At 38.5% G+C, this 16,050-nt stretch overlaps 1 protein-coding gene across 4 annotated transcripts in view; it reads right to left on the reverse strand.

Moving 5' to 3' along the window:
- The window catches only part of tial1 (TIA1 cytotoxic granule-associated RNA binding protein-like 1), a 40,495-nt gene that overhangs the window by 2,327 nt on the left and 22,118 nt on the right, over positions 1 to 16,050 (reverse strand). For 3 of the 4 annotated variants that reach the window (XM_072557449.1, XM_072557447.1, XM_072557450.1), the window contains 6 exons: positions 9,919 to 9,994; positions 5,105 to 5,213; positions 2,622 to 2,717; positions 2,429 to 2,513; positions 779 to 902; positions 520 to 662 (listed from right to left, as the gene is read on the reverse strand). In XM_072557449.1, the coding sequence (XP_072413550.1) occupies positions 520 to 662; positions 779 to 902; positions 2,429 to 2,513; positions 2,622 to 2,717; positions 5,105 to 5,213; positions 9,919 to 9,994 (633 nt within the window). Of the gene's footprint in view, positions 1 to 519; positions 663 to 778; positions 903 to 2,428; positions 2,514 to 2,621; positions 2,718 to 5,104; positions 5,214 to 9,918; positions 9,995 to 10,466; positions 10,540 to 16,050 lie in introns of those variants that run through there. The other variant, XM_072557451.1, reaches the window with a different exon arrangement.

Below are 16,050 nucleotides of genomic sequence, written 5' to 3' on the forward strand. Positions count from 1 at the left end.
TGTATCCTGGTGGCTAGTTTTCTGCCTGTTTGTCCAATGTAGGTTTTCTTTGGACAAACAGGCAGAAAACTAGCCACCAGGATACATGAACATCAACAAGCCACATAAAGACATGGCCCTCTCTCACTAGTATCCTTACATACGGATAAGGGCAGGCACCACTTCGACTGGGACAAGACATCCATCCAAAGAAAAGCCAAAACAGAGACACGCACAAGAATTCCGAGAAGCACGGCATCCCAACTGGAACTCTATCAACAAACATTTGACTTGGATCCCATTTACCACCCGAGAAAAATAGCAGGAAATGACATCACCAACCCAAAGGAACCCGACCACATGAATAGAAAGCAGGAATCATCAGCAACGCTTCTTCCGGAGGCTCACTGAAGGTGTTACTTAGTATAATGACAAAACATCTGAAAATGAACCTTCCAGCTCAGTGAGCAAACCTACATCCAGAACCTCAACCTGAACTACAAATCTTCTCAAAACTCACTAATACAGTTAATTACTTACTCTACTCCAAATCCTTGCTGATTCCATGCTTGACCATACATGCCATAAGGAGGCACCTGCCAACCATTGGCCACATACTGACCATATTGTTGAGTATTGCCATACCACTGACCCCACTGACCCCAGGGCTGAGTAAATTCCATCTGAATAAAAGAAGAGGTGATGAAATTACTACAAATTAGCTGTTCATAATACTCTGGAATGAAATCAAAGGTCTGATATTCTGTTGTAAGCGCAAGTTATTTAGTAACCAACTCACCTGCTGATACTTGTTGGTAGAATCAGTAGTTTCTTTGCCCCAGTAGCATTTAACTATATGGCCCTCAATGGTGGTTCCATTCACCGATACTATAGCATGAGCAGCACTATCGTGAGTGGCAAACCTGCAAACATAATGTAAGCTAACTCAAGCTTGTGTAGCTCATCAACATTCATTCAAAATGTGTCATCACCCTAAAGATCCATGTTTTGCACACTTCAACATCAAAAAAAACATGTACACCAGCATTGTACTCCACAAATATTGTAAGGCTTTCTTTTGAGAAAGTACTGGCTTGTGGAGTAACAATATGCCAATATTAGGTAACTCATTGTTGTTCACCTGTAAATCCAGACAGTGCCTGTGATGACGCCAGGATGATTAATGGCCACAACTATTGGTGCCTACTACTGACTGTCATACAGTCAGAGAGAGGCACAGCATGGAAACAGGCCCTTCGGTCCAACCCGTCCATGCCGGCCAGATATCCCAACTCAATCTAGTCTCACCTGCCAGCACCCGGCCCACATCCCTCCAAACCCTTCCTATTCATATTCCCATCCAAATGCCTCTTAAATGTTGCAATTGTACCAGCCTCCACCACTTCCTCTGGCAGCTCATTCCATACCCATACCACCCTCTGCATGAAAACGTTGCCCCTGAGGTCTCTTTTATATCTTTCCCCTCTCACCCTAAACCTATGCCCTCTAGTTCTGGACTCCCCGACCCCAGGGAAAAGACTTTGTCTACTTATCCTATCCATGTCCATCATTATGTTGTCAAACTTGAAGAGGTTCAGAAAAGATTTACAAGGATGTTGCCAGGGTTGGAGGATTTGAGTTATAGGGGAGGCTGAACAGGATGGGGCTGTTTTCACTGGAGCATTGGAGGCTGTGGGGTGACCTTATAGAGGTTTACAAAATTATTAAGGGTGTGGATAGGGTAAATAGACAAAGTCTTTTCCCTGGGGTCGGGGAGTCCAGAACTAGAGGGCATAGGTTTAGGCAGGGGGGGGGGGGGGGGGGGGGAGAAGACATGAGAGACCTACAGGGCAGCCTTTTCACACAGAGGGTGGTACGTGCATGGAATGAACTGCCAGAGGAAGTGGTGGAGGCTGGTACAATTGCAACATTTAAGAGGCATTTGGATGGGAATATGAATAGGAAGGGTTTGGAGGGATATGGGCTGGGTGATGGCAGGTGGGACTAGATTGGGTTGGGATATCTGGTCAGCATGGACGGGTTGGACCGAAGGGTCTGTTGCCATGCTGTATATCTGTATGACTCTAATTGAAGAGGAGGTCCAACGTACTATCCAATGGGATGAGACATAGTATCTTTTAGTGTTACGTAAAATATCAAAATGGAGCTCTTCAAAATAAAGGCAGTGATAATAATTTCACTGATCTCAGAGTAACCATCTTAAAATAAACACCTGCAGTAACATGAATTCAATTATTACACCAGGATACAGTGCTGGGTAGATGGAGACTAACTCATGTTTTTACTAAGTACTTTTAGTGAACAGATTCACTGGACTGCAGCTCATGAAAACCAGCAAAGCTGCTGATCCACCTTGAAATCTTAAGAATTGGTGATCACTAAGTAGAAATATTTAATGTTAAACAAGTAGTGTTACAGTTGGACTTACCTAACAAATGAGTACCCCTTTTCTGGGAAAACTCTGATTTCCATAATTTGTCCAAATGGTGAGAAAGTCTGACGCATAAGCTGTTCTATAAGAGTTTAAGAATTATAAAATATAAGAATGTTAGTCCTACAATATCCAAATATTGTTTTGATAAACATTGATACGTTATACATTAACATGAATTTGACCATACCTGTCAAGCCTGATGCAATACCTCCACAGTAGACCGTACAATTTGTAGAACTAGACTGATTTACTACTTCTTCAAATTTTAGATGTTTAGAACTACCTGCAAAGTAAAAAGGAAAAAAAGAAACATGTTTCCTCAACCTCACCATTAGCATTGGCGATGCAATACAAAGGCCCAGACTAATGAAACTGCACAGTGAGTGCACAGCCCAACATGGCAACAGGATCTTAAATTCACGAAATAAAATAAAGCTGAAATAAAACGTTTAGTAACAAGAACCATGAAACTACCAGTATATTGTAAAAACTCATGTATTTTACCAAAGTCTTTGAGGGAAGGAAATCTGCCTCCCTTACCCAGTATGGTCATGTGCATTCAAAGTCAACAACATAGATGAATTTTAACTAGCTTCCAAAATATTATCACAAACCCTACACCAACCATTCAAAAAGCCTAAGAATAAAATCAGATTGATGACCCCGACCAACTTAAATGACCATGTCCCCCCCATTATTATCTGCAATATTGAGATTTATCAGCTTGAAGAACAAGCACAGCAGGTGCACGGGAACATTATCAAAATCCCTTCCAAGTCACACTACTCTGATTTAAATGTTAGTGATATCAAAATGCTGGAACTCTAACACTGCTGTTGATGCAACTGTACCACATGTATTGTAGCAGTTCAAGGTGACAGCTTGACACTCATTACCTCAAGGACAATGAATACCAAAGTTCACATCCCAGTTATGATTTAATTAAAAGAAAATTATGCATTCAAACAAATTTATACATAAACTGCCATACTGAATTGGAAGATGGGAAAGTAAATTGCTATCCTCACTGCATGCAGGCTATAAGTAGTGCAAAAAACAGCCCTTTGTCCTATTTTGATATTGTGTTATTCATAGATATAGTGTGGCGTATGATTGATGCTGTGTCTTTCAAAAAGAGATGCAAGAGCGCAATGGGCATAAAGACAACTTTATGGCCAGCAGGTTGAGTTTGGACAGAAAATTAAAGAAAATTGATGAGAATGACATCAGAAAAATTATAAAGCAGAAATGGACTCAAATAGCTCAAGTTGGTGTTTATTGGTACATGAGCAAAAGTCCCAATTCCACATTTCTACTTCTACAATTTAACTATTTAATATTTTGGAGACATGACTTTAAACTTTAGAGTCTCATCACCTTTGTTTGAAAAAAACCTGTTCTGCCTAAATTCTTTTACATTTAACCTTCAATTCATGCTGCCTTCCATTCAAAAGCCACTATCCACTCCATGCATTTTTAACAAAATCAGCTATGAATTCTAATATATGAAGCTTCATTTTACACTCCACTTTTGTTTCCTAACAACACGCAGTATTCTCGTTAATTAATGCTGCCAGCCCTACATCAAAATCCTTGGTGTGAAGCCAAAATTTCCAATAGTAGTCTAACTGCAAGTCTTCCAGGTTCATCCTTACTTCCATCCTGCCCATAGTGTCCTTCTTGCCTTAAAAACTCAATATTCCAATAGCTTTCAAAACAGAGAGACAAAGTGCTGTTCTTAACAGCAAGCAGTTTTACTCCTTAGCAAATCACACCCTCAATTCAGCTGCTTTTCCAATTTTCCCATAAAACTATTTTCTAAGAATCCCACCTGACGGCACCGATTTATTCTCCATTACATTGATGTGCTACCAGCATTAAAATTACATACCAACTCCAATTTGAAGTCGTCAAGTTTGGATATCATTTCCTTTGGCCTATACGAAAATCATCAGCATGCACAAGAACAGAAATATCTTCTGAACTGAATCCTTATAAGTTGGTTTATGTGGGCAGAAATATTAAAATGTTGTCCATAACCTTCCGGTTATGAAATCCAATTTTGTACTTCATCCTTCAATATATTCTACATTTACCCCACAAACCATCGCCATTAAAAGACTGACATTCAACTTGTCAAGGACAATCTTTGTAGCTATAATGTGTGTTGGTTGTTCCTATTTATCTTCTCATCAGAAAGAAAAAACTAATTTCACTTCAAAATTCTTCTTACCATTAAATGGCCTATAATGATGTGGTTTGATGTCTTAGAAAATGAGCACTGAAATGGCCACTATGCAATCCTCCTGCACATTCACTCTACAGAACTCAAACTTAATTTCTAGGTCCTGGTACTTCATAAGGAATGTGGTGCACTAACAGAAGCCAAGACTATTTTGCAAGGAAGTTCTGCTAAATGATTAATAAACCCTTTAACATTGATCAAATTTGCAAAAAAGATTAAATGGTTGTGAATTTATTACAAAATAATTTTTAAAAAATATAGGGATAACCAAGTCAGCAAAGTTCATACACCAGTTTTAAACAACTGGTTGACATTTTTACCTCAAGGTGAACAAATTCTCAATTCAATGAAAAATGTAGGTGATAGTTTAATGTCATGGATATATCAAAAACATTTAGTAACAAAAACGTTGATTTGGGACTTACTTTCTGGTGCACTCTTCGGAGCTGGTGGTTTGCGAGTTGCCCAGTTTGTTCGAATTTGCCGGCCTCCCAGCCACTGACCACTCATATGCACAATTGCATTTTCTGCATCCTATGGACACAGGTAAACGAGTGGTATAAATCCTGCTTTTCACAATAATTATCCAACTCTGGGTTCACAATGTTTACCAATAATGAAAATTCAACCACAAATTTAATTGTGCAGACAGAGTTACATGCAAACCTTACACTGCACAGATAAACATAGATAAAGGAGACAAAAATGCAGTACACTTTCTCGGTTGTATGCTACTCAACTATTCCAATTCTACTGCATCAATGGAACAGTTCATGTATCAATGTTTATAAATTTAGCAACCGATGCCTACAAAAGGAAAAACATCGGTAAAAACTTGGTTCTGAAACACATTTACTGACAAGATTTTTTTCTTAAATCTACAGGTCAAAACAAATCTCCACCAAAAGAAGCATCAATTCCTCAAAATTAGTTATTTGCTTTTTTACTGCCATAAGACATCAATCAATCTCAGTAAATGTTAACTAATATTTAATCAGGATTTGAGAGAAAGCAAATATGTTGAGGAAGATTACAGATATAACCTACTCAACGACAGAAGAGTCTCGAGGGTCAACCGGTTCCCTTACTTTACACACAAGATATTTAAGATAATAGATTCTAGGCTACATGGAGACATTTACTCCAAAAAATGATAAGTAAGTAATTGAGAGGGGTGACAACCAAGTCAGAAATTTGTGAATACAGAATTTTTGCAATTATCTGGAAGCCCACTGAGAAGTTCATTTAACAGAAAAATGTTAAGTTTTCCAGAGTTCAAATCAAAGTAATTTGTACTGATAATGAAATTTCACAGAAATGCAAGTTGTTACTGAAAGAATAGATCAAATTTTCACTGTTTCTAAAATATCCTCTACTACTCTTAACCCAAGAGTCAAAAAGTTATTTTCCATCTGAAATTGTAGTTGTGGTGTACAGTGAAGTGATATTACCAAATTGAAGCTAAATTAAAATTCCATTGCTCTTAACTAGTCCTGGGCCATGAGGATGCGTCAACAACACGAGTATGTCAAAGTTGATCTGTAAGCTGCCATAAATTGCACAATAATCCTTTAAATTAGCATGCCTGGAATCTTTTCTCCATTCCATTCTCCCAACCTACCTATTGATCCAATCTTCCCTCAGATGGTATCTAGTTCAGCGACACAGCTGTAAACAAGAATCTGATCATTTTGCACATTTATCAGTAATTTTGTTGTAAATAAACTCAAAATTGCAGTCGGCAAAACTAAATAAGGCAATGAGACCTCAATTTAAACAGGTGCACTTCATGCAGTCTTACTTCATTAGATATAAATAACCATACATTAATGAACACGCATAAAATTCAAAGTTAATACTGATACTTTTCATTGCATTAAGAGTTCTGTATCATTTGAGACAAAACTGTGATACTGTCCTTCATCTACTACTCCTTAAAGAGAATACAATTCTTCCAAAGTTGTGAAATGGGTATAGATTTAAATTATAAATTAACTTTAGCAAATAAATTCAGCACAAATATTACTGATTTCAAACATGTTCTATATCTCAAATATATTAGCTCAAAAAGGTAAACTAGTCAAGCACAGGATATTACTTTTACCTACAGCTTCCTTTAACTTATTTCTACAAGGAGAAAAGCCAACGAAAGTACTTTTTTATTCAAATTAAAATAATTTAATGCAGTTAACATCCAAGTGAAATACTTAAAGAAATAGAAGAGGTGGAGTTATAATGGAATTATGGGCCCATCGAGTCTGTTCCACTATTCGATGAGCTCATGGCTGGTCTGATCTTCAACTGAAGGAGGGCTCATGCCAGAAACGTCGATTCTTCTGCTCCTTGGATGCTGCCTGACCTGCTGCACTTTTCCAGCAATACATTTTCAGCTTTTTTCTGCCCCTTCCCCACATCCTACAATTAACTTACTGATTACTAACCTGTCCATTTCATCCTTGAATACTCAACAACCCAGCCTTGATAGCTTTCTGTGGTAAATTCATCACCCTCAGAAGAAATTCCTTATCTTTACTGAGATTATGCCCTCTGGTCCTAGACTCTCCTACAGGGGAGACAACTTTCCATATTTAACTTGTCAAACCCCTGAAGAATATATCAGGTTTTGATATGGCTTCCTCTCATTTTTCAGAACGCCAATGAGGAGGTGTCTAATCTATTCAAGCTCTCCAAAGAAAGCCCTTCCATATCCAGAATCAACCTACTGAACTTCTCTGGACTGCCTCCAATATCTGTAATCTTTCCTTTGTTAAGTGAAACAAAATCACTCAATATTCCAGGCACAGTCTGACGACTGCATTATACAGTTGTAGCAAGACCTATTTTTATACTTCATTCCCTTTGGAAGAAAAACCTCATTTGCCCATCATACCTACTCAACTTTAGTTCTGAGATTCATGCACAAGGACCCCCAAATCCCTGTGCTCCTGCTTTCTACAGTTCTCCTCATTAAATGATATTCAACCCTTCCTGCCAAAGAGCATGACCTAACATTTTCCCAGCTTATACACCATCTGCCAAGTTTTTGCCCTCTCACTTAACTGGTCTACACACTTCTGTAGACTCACTGCACCATCCTCATTCCACCTATTTTTGTGTAATTCACGAACATGTCAATAGTATATTCATACAAGTAATTAACGTATGACAATGAATGCTGGTTCCAACTATGAACTAATGCCATTAGTTGCAGGTCGCCATCCCGAACAGGGCCTCCTTTATCCCAGCTCTACTAGTTAGCCAATTCATTCAAACATATTACCACAGCGGCATGTGCCCTTATCTTATTATGAAGCCTTACACGCAGTACCTTATGCAAATCCAAAAGTATATGTCTGCACTGCTTACTCTTTATCTATCCTGCTTGTCATCTGTTCAAAGAATCTAATAACTTTGTCAACCTTGACTCTGATTATATTATGAGTTTCTAAATACTCCAATGCATCCTTTATAATTGACTAGTTTGTTATCAATGACAGGTGTAAGGTGATAACTATATATTATGAATTTTAAATAGTAGAAAAATACTGTTGTTGAAAGAACCATGCCTTTAGTATTTGAGCCATTGAGTACAAGAACAGGGACGTTATGATGGAGCTGTTCAAGATGTTAGTTGAGCTATATCCGTAGTAGTGTGTGCAGTTCTGGTCACCAAAATATAGGTGATCACACTAAAGGAGACTCATCAGGTAAAACATTTCAGCCCAGGGAGCATCCTATGAAAAGAAACTACATAGGCTGGGATAGATTTCCCTAAAGCAGAAAAGGTTGAGATATACAAAGTTATGATTATGATTGACACAGATAGGACAGATGGAAAGAAACACTTCCCTTTAGTAGAGTGGTAATTTAAAAAGGTAAGGGCAGGAGGTTTAGAAAGGATATTAAATTGAAGAGCATTCAGAAAAGACTTTCAGGGATGTTGCCGGGACTCGAGGGCTTGAAGTATAATGAGAGTGTGGATAGGCGGAGACATTTTTCACTAGAGTGTAGGATATTGAGAACCTTAGAGGTTTATGAAATAATGAGGATCATAAATGAGGTGAATAGCAATGGTCTTTTCCCTAGGCTGGGGGAGTTCAAAACTAGGGGGCATATTTATAAAGGTGAGAGGAGAAAGGGATTTGAGGGGCACCTTCTGTGCACAGAGAGTGGTTTATATGTGGAATAAACTGCCAGAGAAGTGGTAGATGCAGGTACAGTTACAACTTTTAAAACACATTTAGACAGGTGCATGAACAGGAAAGATTTAGAGGGATATGGGCCAAATGTAGGCAAATAGGACTAGTTTAGTCTGGGAAACTAAGTCAACATGGACAAGTTCGATTGAAGGGTCTGTTTCCATACTGTATGACTCTATTCTAATGAAAAGAAGAAATAATTTTCCATCCAAAAAGTGGTGGGTGCTTGGGATTCCCTAGCTGAAAAAGGTTAGTAGAAGCAGGAGCCATTGTAACATTCATAAAATAATTAGAAACACACATGAAATGCCAGGAGTAGACAAAGCTATGGGCCAAGTGCTGGAAAATGGAACTAGAGTAAATAAATGTTTGATTACCACATGGACATAGTGGGTTGAAGGGCATCTTTCCAAGCTATATAGCTCTGACTGCATGAGGCACGTCACCAAAGCTCTTTGTCTTGCACCCATGAGAATAGATGCAGGAATACCAAACGTTAGAGAGACAACAATTGCTTGAGAAAAAGAGTACTGATTGATTGGTCAGGACAGTTCTGTGGGGAATACACTTTGGAACAGCTGCTTCCTAAGCTTTTGTTTACAACTCTCAGAAACCAGTCAGCTCAGCTCTATCTGCAAACAGAAAATAGATGCCCAATTATTGCGCCTGTTCATCTCAACAAAAACTTGCTGCACAACTGGCACCTGGTGCATTTCACATGACAATACCAGAACCAGAGTCAACTGGTCTCTTTTGCATTCTCATCAAAACTTGGGGTTACCCAATTCCTGGCCCATTCACCATGGCAACCACTCATCCAAACAGACTCCATTTCCAGTCAATCAGAACCCAGTTATCCATAAACTATGAATTTTTTGATGCTGATTCTTACATCATCCTCAAATGCAGGATGAAAATTGCCAACGGTATTCCTGTTTTTCAGCAAAAGTTAAATTATGTAACATCAACGAAATACTGAAACTTTTTCATTTTAATGGATAAACTGTTGAGTAACTGCATTATATTTTGGAAAACCTCACCAGTTTACTGTAGAAAGATACAAATCCATAGCCTTTAGATTTCCCTGTTGCCAAGTCTTTTACAACACGAGCATCCCTGTGTAAACAGATAGAAATGAATAAGTAAAAATAAAACATACTCCTGAATAAAATAAAAAAGGAACCACACACACTGTATTGTCAGCACAAGTCAACTTTCAAAAAAAAAGGGATTTTTATAATCCCACCATAATAACTAATTCTTCTATCCTTTGTTACAACTTAACCTTTAGTGTAGTAGTAAATAGCAAACATGCAAACTGTAGTATCCTGAACTCTGTTTCACTAATTATACTGAACTGGAAACCAAGAACTCTTCAACAGATTTTTTTAAAAAAAAACACTAACCCTCACTAGTTCTAAACTGAGAAATAGTCTGAAATACAAAATACAATTCCAATTCCAATTTTCCTTAACCATGCATTTTCTATATAGAGCCTTTAATAATGTGTGTTCTACCTAGCCACACAAATATTTGAAATATAAAAATTCAGAAAAGAGAAAAAAAATAGGAATTAAAAAAGGCATACATCGCCTGTTAACTGAATTCTTTATTTTTCTTGGTATGGTCAATTCTCTACCCTCTTTTTGGACTGTGGGCAGCTGTAAATTTTGAAAAATTGAGACTTTCAGAAATTTAGAAAATGAATATGAAACTAAAACAATACTAAGCACACCAGTACGAACAACAATTACATAGGATTTGTAAGCACGTCAATAGGATTGGGAATACGAAATTCGCACTATATAGAGCACATTAAAATGTTAACAATCAAGTCTAATAAATTTATTAAAAAAGAGAATAAATAGAAATGAGAAAAAACTACAACTGAGTTAATGAACTTCCAGTGTGCACAGTTCCTTGCAGTTAGCCATGGGGATCCTGTCCATTCTTAACAGCAATTCTGTAAAATAACCAGAATGCTATTACTTTTAATTATGACTCAAACTACAAAAAGCTGCACATTTCGCCATTATTTTCTGTAGCCTCTGTACAAGCAGTCTTACAAGTGCTCTTCTGTTGAAATTTACACTAATTTACTATTTAGATGAGAAGTACGAAAGCAGAAATACATACCAGACCAGTCATTACAACACAGGTAGTTGAAAGTATATAAAATGTTAAATCAACGTGTAGGTTTAAGTGCAAATAAGCGAGAGAATTTGAAAGAAAGGTGTTAATGTATGTATTCAAATCCATTTTACAGTGCAGCATGAACTGAACCTTGCAATTTTAACAGAGGTGTCAAGAAACAGCAAGCACTAATATGGACAATGACCCTGACATGCAGTTTGAACACCAAGTAATTCTAACGTCTGCCAGCAACACCTACTGGTAGAAGACTGATACTACACATTAATCTATTCTGTCCAGTTGGATGTAAATATTTGTCAATTTATACATTGGCCCATAAATTGATGACAAAATGATGAATTCACAGAGCATGCCATCGTTAGCACATTTACAAAGAGCAAATCTGTGAAAGTTATAAATCATTAGTTGTGATTCGCTACAAACTGTTGGGCCAATTTGCATGCTCCATTAGACTCTCAAAAATAGGATTTCACCATTAACCCCACCATGCACAAGAAATTGCTGGATTGCGCCATAAACGTGAATTGCTTACACCACACAATTAGGGCTACTATTTTAACACAATGGAGAAATTACTGATCTTAACATCCCACTCTCCTTCACTGAGGCACAGAGAGTGAACAGCTGAAATTCAAGTCTCACATTTCGCAGGTCCTTCATGTGTTTAAGTTTAAGAAAAACTTTCCTATTGCCTTTATCCTCCCAACCAACCAAAATATTTTTGAACATTTGACTTAATTATCTCCTTTTGTGCCGTTTCCTTCTGCATCCTTAATTTCACTGGTTAAGGAGATGGATTATTGAACCTGCCATTCACGGAGGTCTCAAATGCCTCATTATTTAGCTTTCATTTCCAGCAATTTGCAGTGCAAAAATATGGTTTGAAGGGTGATAATAGTAAACAAACCCATAGCACATACCACAGAAGCCTCACTCTAGCTATTTTGGGTCATTATTACAGTTTGAGAGAAATATTCCAGCTAAAGGATAAATTACTTGAGAATTCACTTCAATAAATTATATACATGCAGACTGCCCCAGTATAAGCTATTATACTGCTACGTGGAAAACAATTGTGTGAAGTAATTTAAATTCAGGTAAAGAATCCATAAAGATATTTCTTGAAAAAGAAAGGATTTGCAAACAATAGTGATTTCACCCCCTAAATAAACACAATTATCATGGTACTCAGGCTTCGGAGTCAAGTTTTGCTACAGAACCAATTTTTATTGCTAGGTAATCTGCTTCAATTGCAACATTGGTGAAGATTTGTAGCTCAGATTGTGGTTCATGTTATAAGTTTGCTCACTGAGCTGATAAGTTTGTTCTCAGACATTTCATCACCATACTAGGTAACATCAATGATCCTCTGTTGGAAGTGGTGGTGTACTGCACAGTTTGCGATTTGTGACTTGGTCTGATGTGGGGGTGATATCACTTCTGATTCTTTTTCTAAGAGGTTGGTAAATGGGGTCCAAATCGATGTGTTTATGATGGAGTTCTGGACAGAATACCAGGCCTTGATGAATTCCCATGTGTGTCTTTTTTTAGCCTGTCCCAGAATGGATGTATTGTCCCAGTCAAAGTGATGTCCCTCAGTGTCTAAGGATACTAGTGACAGTTGGTCATGTCTTTTGGTGGCTAGTGGTGCTCCTGTATCCTGGTGGCTAGTTTCCTACCAGTCTGTCCAATGCAATGTTTGTTGTAGTTCTTGCAGGGTATTTTGTGCATGATGTTTGTTCTGTTGTTGTTGGTACAGGGTCCTTTAGATTCCCAAGGAGTTGTTTCAGTGTGTTGATAGATTTGTGGGCTATCATGATGCAATGGGGACAGAGTAGTCTGGTCATCATCTCCAAGATGTCTTTAAATGTATGGGAGTGTGGCTAGAGTCTCTGGGTGTGATGCGTCTTGTTTATGTCTGTTGTGTAAGAATCGACAGACTGTGCATATTGGGTACACGTTGTTAATGAATACGTAGTATAGGTGTTTTTCTTCGGCATCTTGTAGTTCCTGGATGCTGCAGTGTGTCATGGCTCATTTAAATGTCCTTATGCAGCTCAGTTTGTGGGTGTTGAGATGGTAGCTCCTGTAGTTGAGCAGCTGGTCTGTGTGTTGCTTTTCTGTTGACACTTGTCTGCAGCCTCCATTGGCTTTTCATTCTACTGTGACATCTCTGAAGAGGAGTTGGTTGTTGTTGTTGTTCTCCTTTTGGGTGAACTTTAGACCAGTAAGGACGTTGATGTATTTGTGAGTTTCTCCCAATTTATTCCGTTTCATGATGACAAAAGGTGTCATTCACAAAGTGGATCCAAAGCTTCGGCTGGATCGTGGGGAGGGGCTGTTCATTCCAATCTTTATATAACTGCTTCTGCCAAGAATCCTGAGATTGGTGATCCCATGGGTGTTCTTTTGATTTGTTTGCAGGTCTTGTCGTTGAAGGTGAAGGGGGTTGAGGGGCACAGGTCTACTAGTTTGAGGATGCTGTCCTTGCTGATGGAGTTGGCGGTGTCAGCTGTTGTCTAGTAGTTCAGCCAGTGTTTCTTTGGCCAGGGTGATGTTTATTGATGTGAATAGGGCCGTCATGTCAAAGGAGACCACGCCCTCGCCATCCTCTACCTTGGTGTCTTTGATAATGTTCAGGAATATCTGGGTGGAGTGGATGGAGTGACTCGAGTCTTCTATTAGGTATTTCAGTTTGCATTGAGGCTCCTTTTCTCATACGTATGGCTGGGGGGGTGGGGGGAGCTGGTTTGTGTACCTTTGATTATCCATAGAAATGTGGTTTGCTGGATCCTTCAGGTTTCATTGTTTGGAGGTCTGTATCATTAATTTCATCGGTCTTGGGGTTTCTTCAGTGTTGCAGTAAAATGGTTTTCTTGCTGTGGAGTTGGGTCCATCGCCACCTATGGTAGGTGTCAGTATCTGCAAGTAGTGTGTTGGCTTTTGAGGTATTGTCTTGTTCAGGATGACAGTCATGCGCCTTTTGTCTGTTGGTAGGATTACAATATTAGTCTTTTCTGAGTACTTCCAGGGCTTTCCTGTCTAATGTTTCTTTCTGCTTAATGTTGGTGCTACTGTCTGTCTGATGGCCTGCTGCGTTCCTTCCATAAGTCCGTTGTCTTTCAGTGTGGATTCCAGTGCTGTTAGGAAATCCTTTATTGTCCGCGTTCCTGTGGTTGAAGTTCACTCCTCGTACTAGGACAGCCTTTTCTGTGCAAGAGTGATCGGTCCAACAGGTTCTTTATCAAAGCTTCTGAACTGTCCGTGTTATTGCGGTGTGTGAGCTTGTCCAGTTTTTCTCGTAGGGCTCGTCTTTTCTTTGTCTCGGTCCACTGTTGTTTAGTGTTGATGATTCACTCTAGCGTACTTATCCATTCGTGGTCAGTCACGTTGGTGTATAGGGCTTTTTGGTGCAAAATTTCCCAATCGTATTTGTGTAGTTGGTTGTGTGCCCTGTACCAACAGCCAGCAGAACAAATGTCAAACACAAAATACCCTGCAAGAACTGCAACAAAAACATTACATCAGATAGACTAGCCACCAGGATACACGAGCACCAACTGGCACTCGTATCCTTACACACAGACAAGTGACACCAGTTCGACTGGACAATACATCCATCCTGGGACAGGCTAAGCAGACATGCACAGGAGTTCCTAGAGGGCTGGTATTCAAATGGGAACTCCATCAACAGACATCAATTCAGACCCCATTTACTAACCTCTCAGAACTGGAAGTGATATCACCCATTACAACAGATCAAGACACGCAAATAGAAAGTTGGACAGTACACCAGTGCTTCAGAGGCTCACTGATGTTACCTAGCATGGTGACAAAATGAGAACAAACCTCCCAGCTCAGTGAGCAAACGTAACGTGGTCTGCTTCAATAGAAGCTGCCATCATGTAAGCTTGAAAAAAAAAATCACTAAAACTACTGAGAGCTTTGTTTGATTTGAGCACTTTTTTTTGCATGCACCTGGTTGTGGATTACATTTTACAGGTTAAATTTCATTCTTAGCCAGAACACTCCATCCAAGCCCAACCAGTTAAATGTATTGCCCTGCAATTCCTTATGCCACTAATGTGCCTGTTCAAATCCATCTACAAAATCCAGAGCATAAAATACAACCATATTCTATTCCACCAATAACTGTACACATTTTAAAATAATGCCTAAAATGAAATGTTATCTTCACAAGTCAATATATTCTCAAGTTGAAAACAAATTCAGATTTAAGTATTAGTCAATTGACGATATAGCCAAAACAGTCCTCAAATTCCCTAGATCCTCACACTTCAAATGGTCAACAAAATTCTGTACACTTGACCCATCATGAGATTGCTTTCCCTGCAGTCATTATTTAGGCACCTGCTTGCTAACCACCTGGCAGCAATCTGATCTCTTTACAAAGGAATATGTAATATTCAATGACAATATTCCATGACAGGGTAAAAAGCAATAATCAGTTAAGGCAGAGTAGATCAAGAATATATCTGAAAATAAAATAAGACAGGATATAAAGTAACAACAATCCACTTAAAATAACATCTCAGTGAACAAAGAATCAAAAAATTTGAGCAGCTACAAAGCTTGCAAACAAAGTTAATTCTTATTTGTTGGCAATCCACTTGGTCCTACCTTGAGCTGCTTCATCATTATGCACTAAGTGATATTATATGTGGGGCTGGTTATAGGCCCTTGGATGAGCTGTTCATGGTGCCATTGACAAACAAAGCTCAGGTTTTGTGTACATGCAATGAAAATGTCATCAAAACTATGTTCAGCAACATCCAGTCATTGAAATAGTCATAAGAACAACCAGCACAATCATTGCATGTGAATAGTGATTACAGTAGAAAAGTTCTTGAACTTCAAATTCTAAAGTTTAAAAATAATCTGCAAAACAACTTCGCAGTTATATAACAATTCCAGCTCAATACCCGCAAAAACCACATCAATATACAGATGGAATACAGAGCTCTGAAAATAAGAACCACAGAGGTACAATTGCAAAC

The sequence above is a fragment of the Chiloscyllium punctatum genome, chromosome 38, assembly GCF_047496795.1.
Source record: "Chiloscyllium punctatum isolate Juve2018m chromosome 38, sChiPun1.3, whole genome shotgun sequence".
Taxonomy (NCBI): domain Eukaryota; kingdom Metazoa; phylum Chordata; class Chondrichthyes; order Orectolobiformes; family Hemiscylliidae; genus Chiloscyllium; species Chiloscyllium punctatum.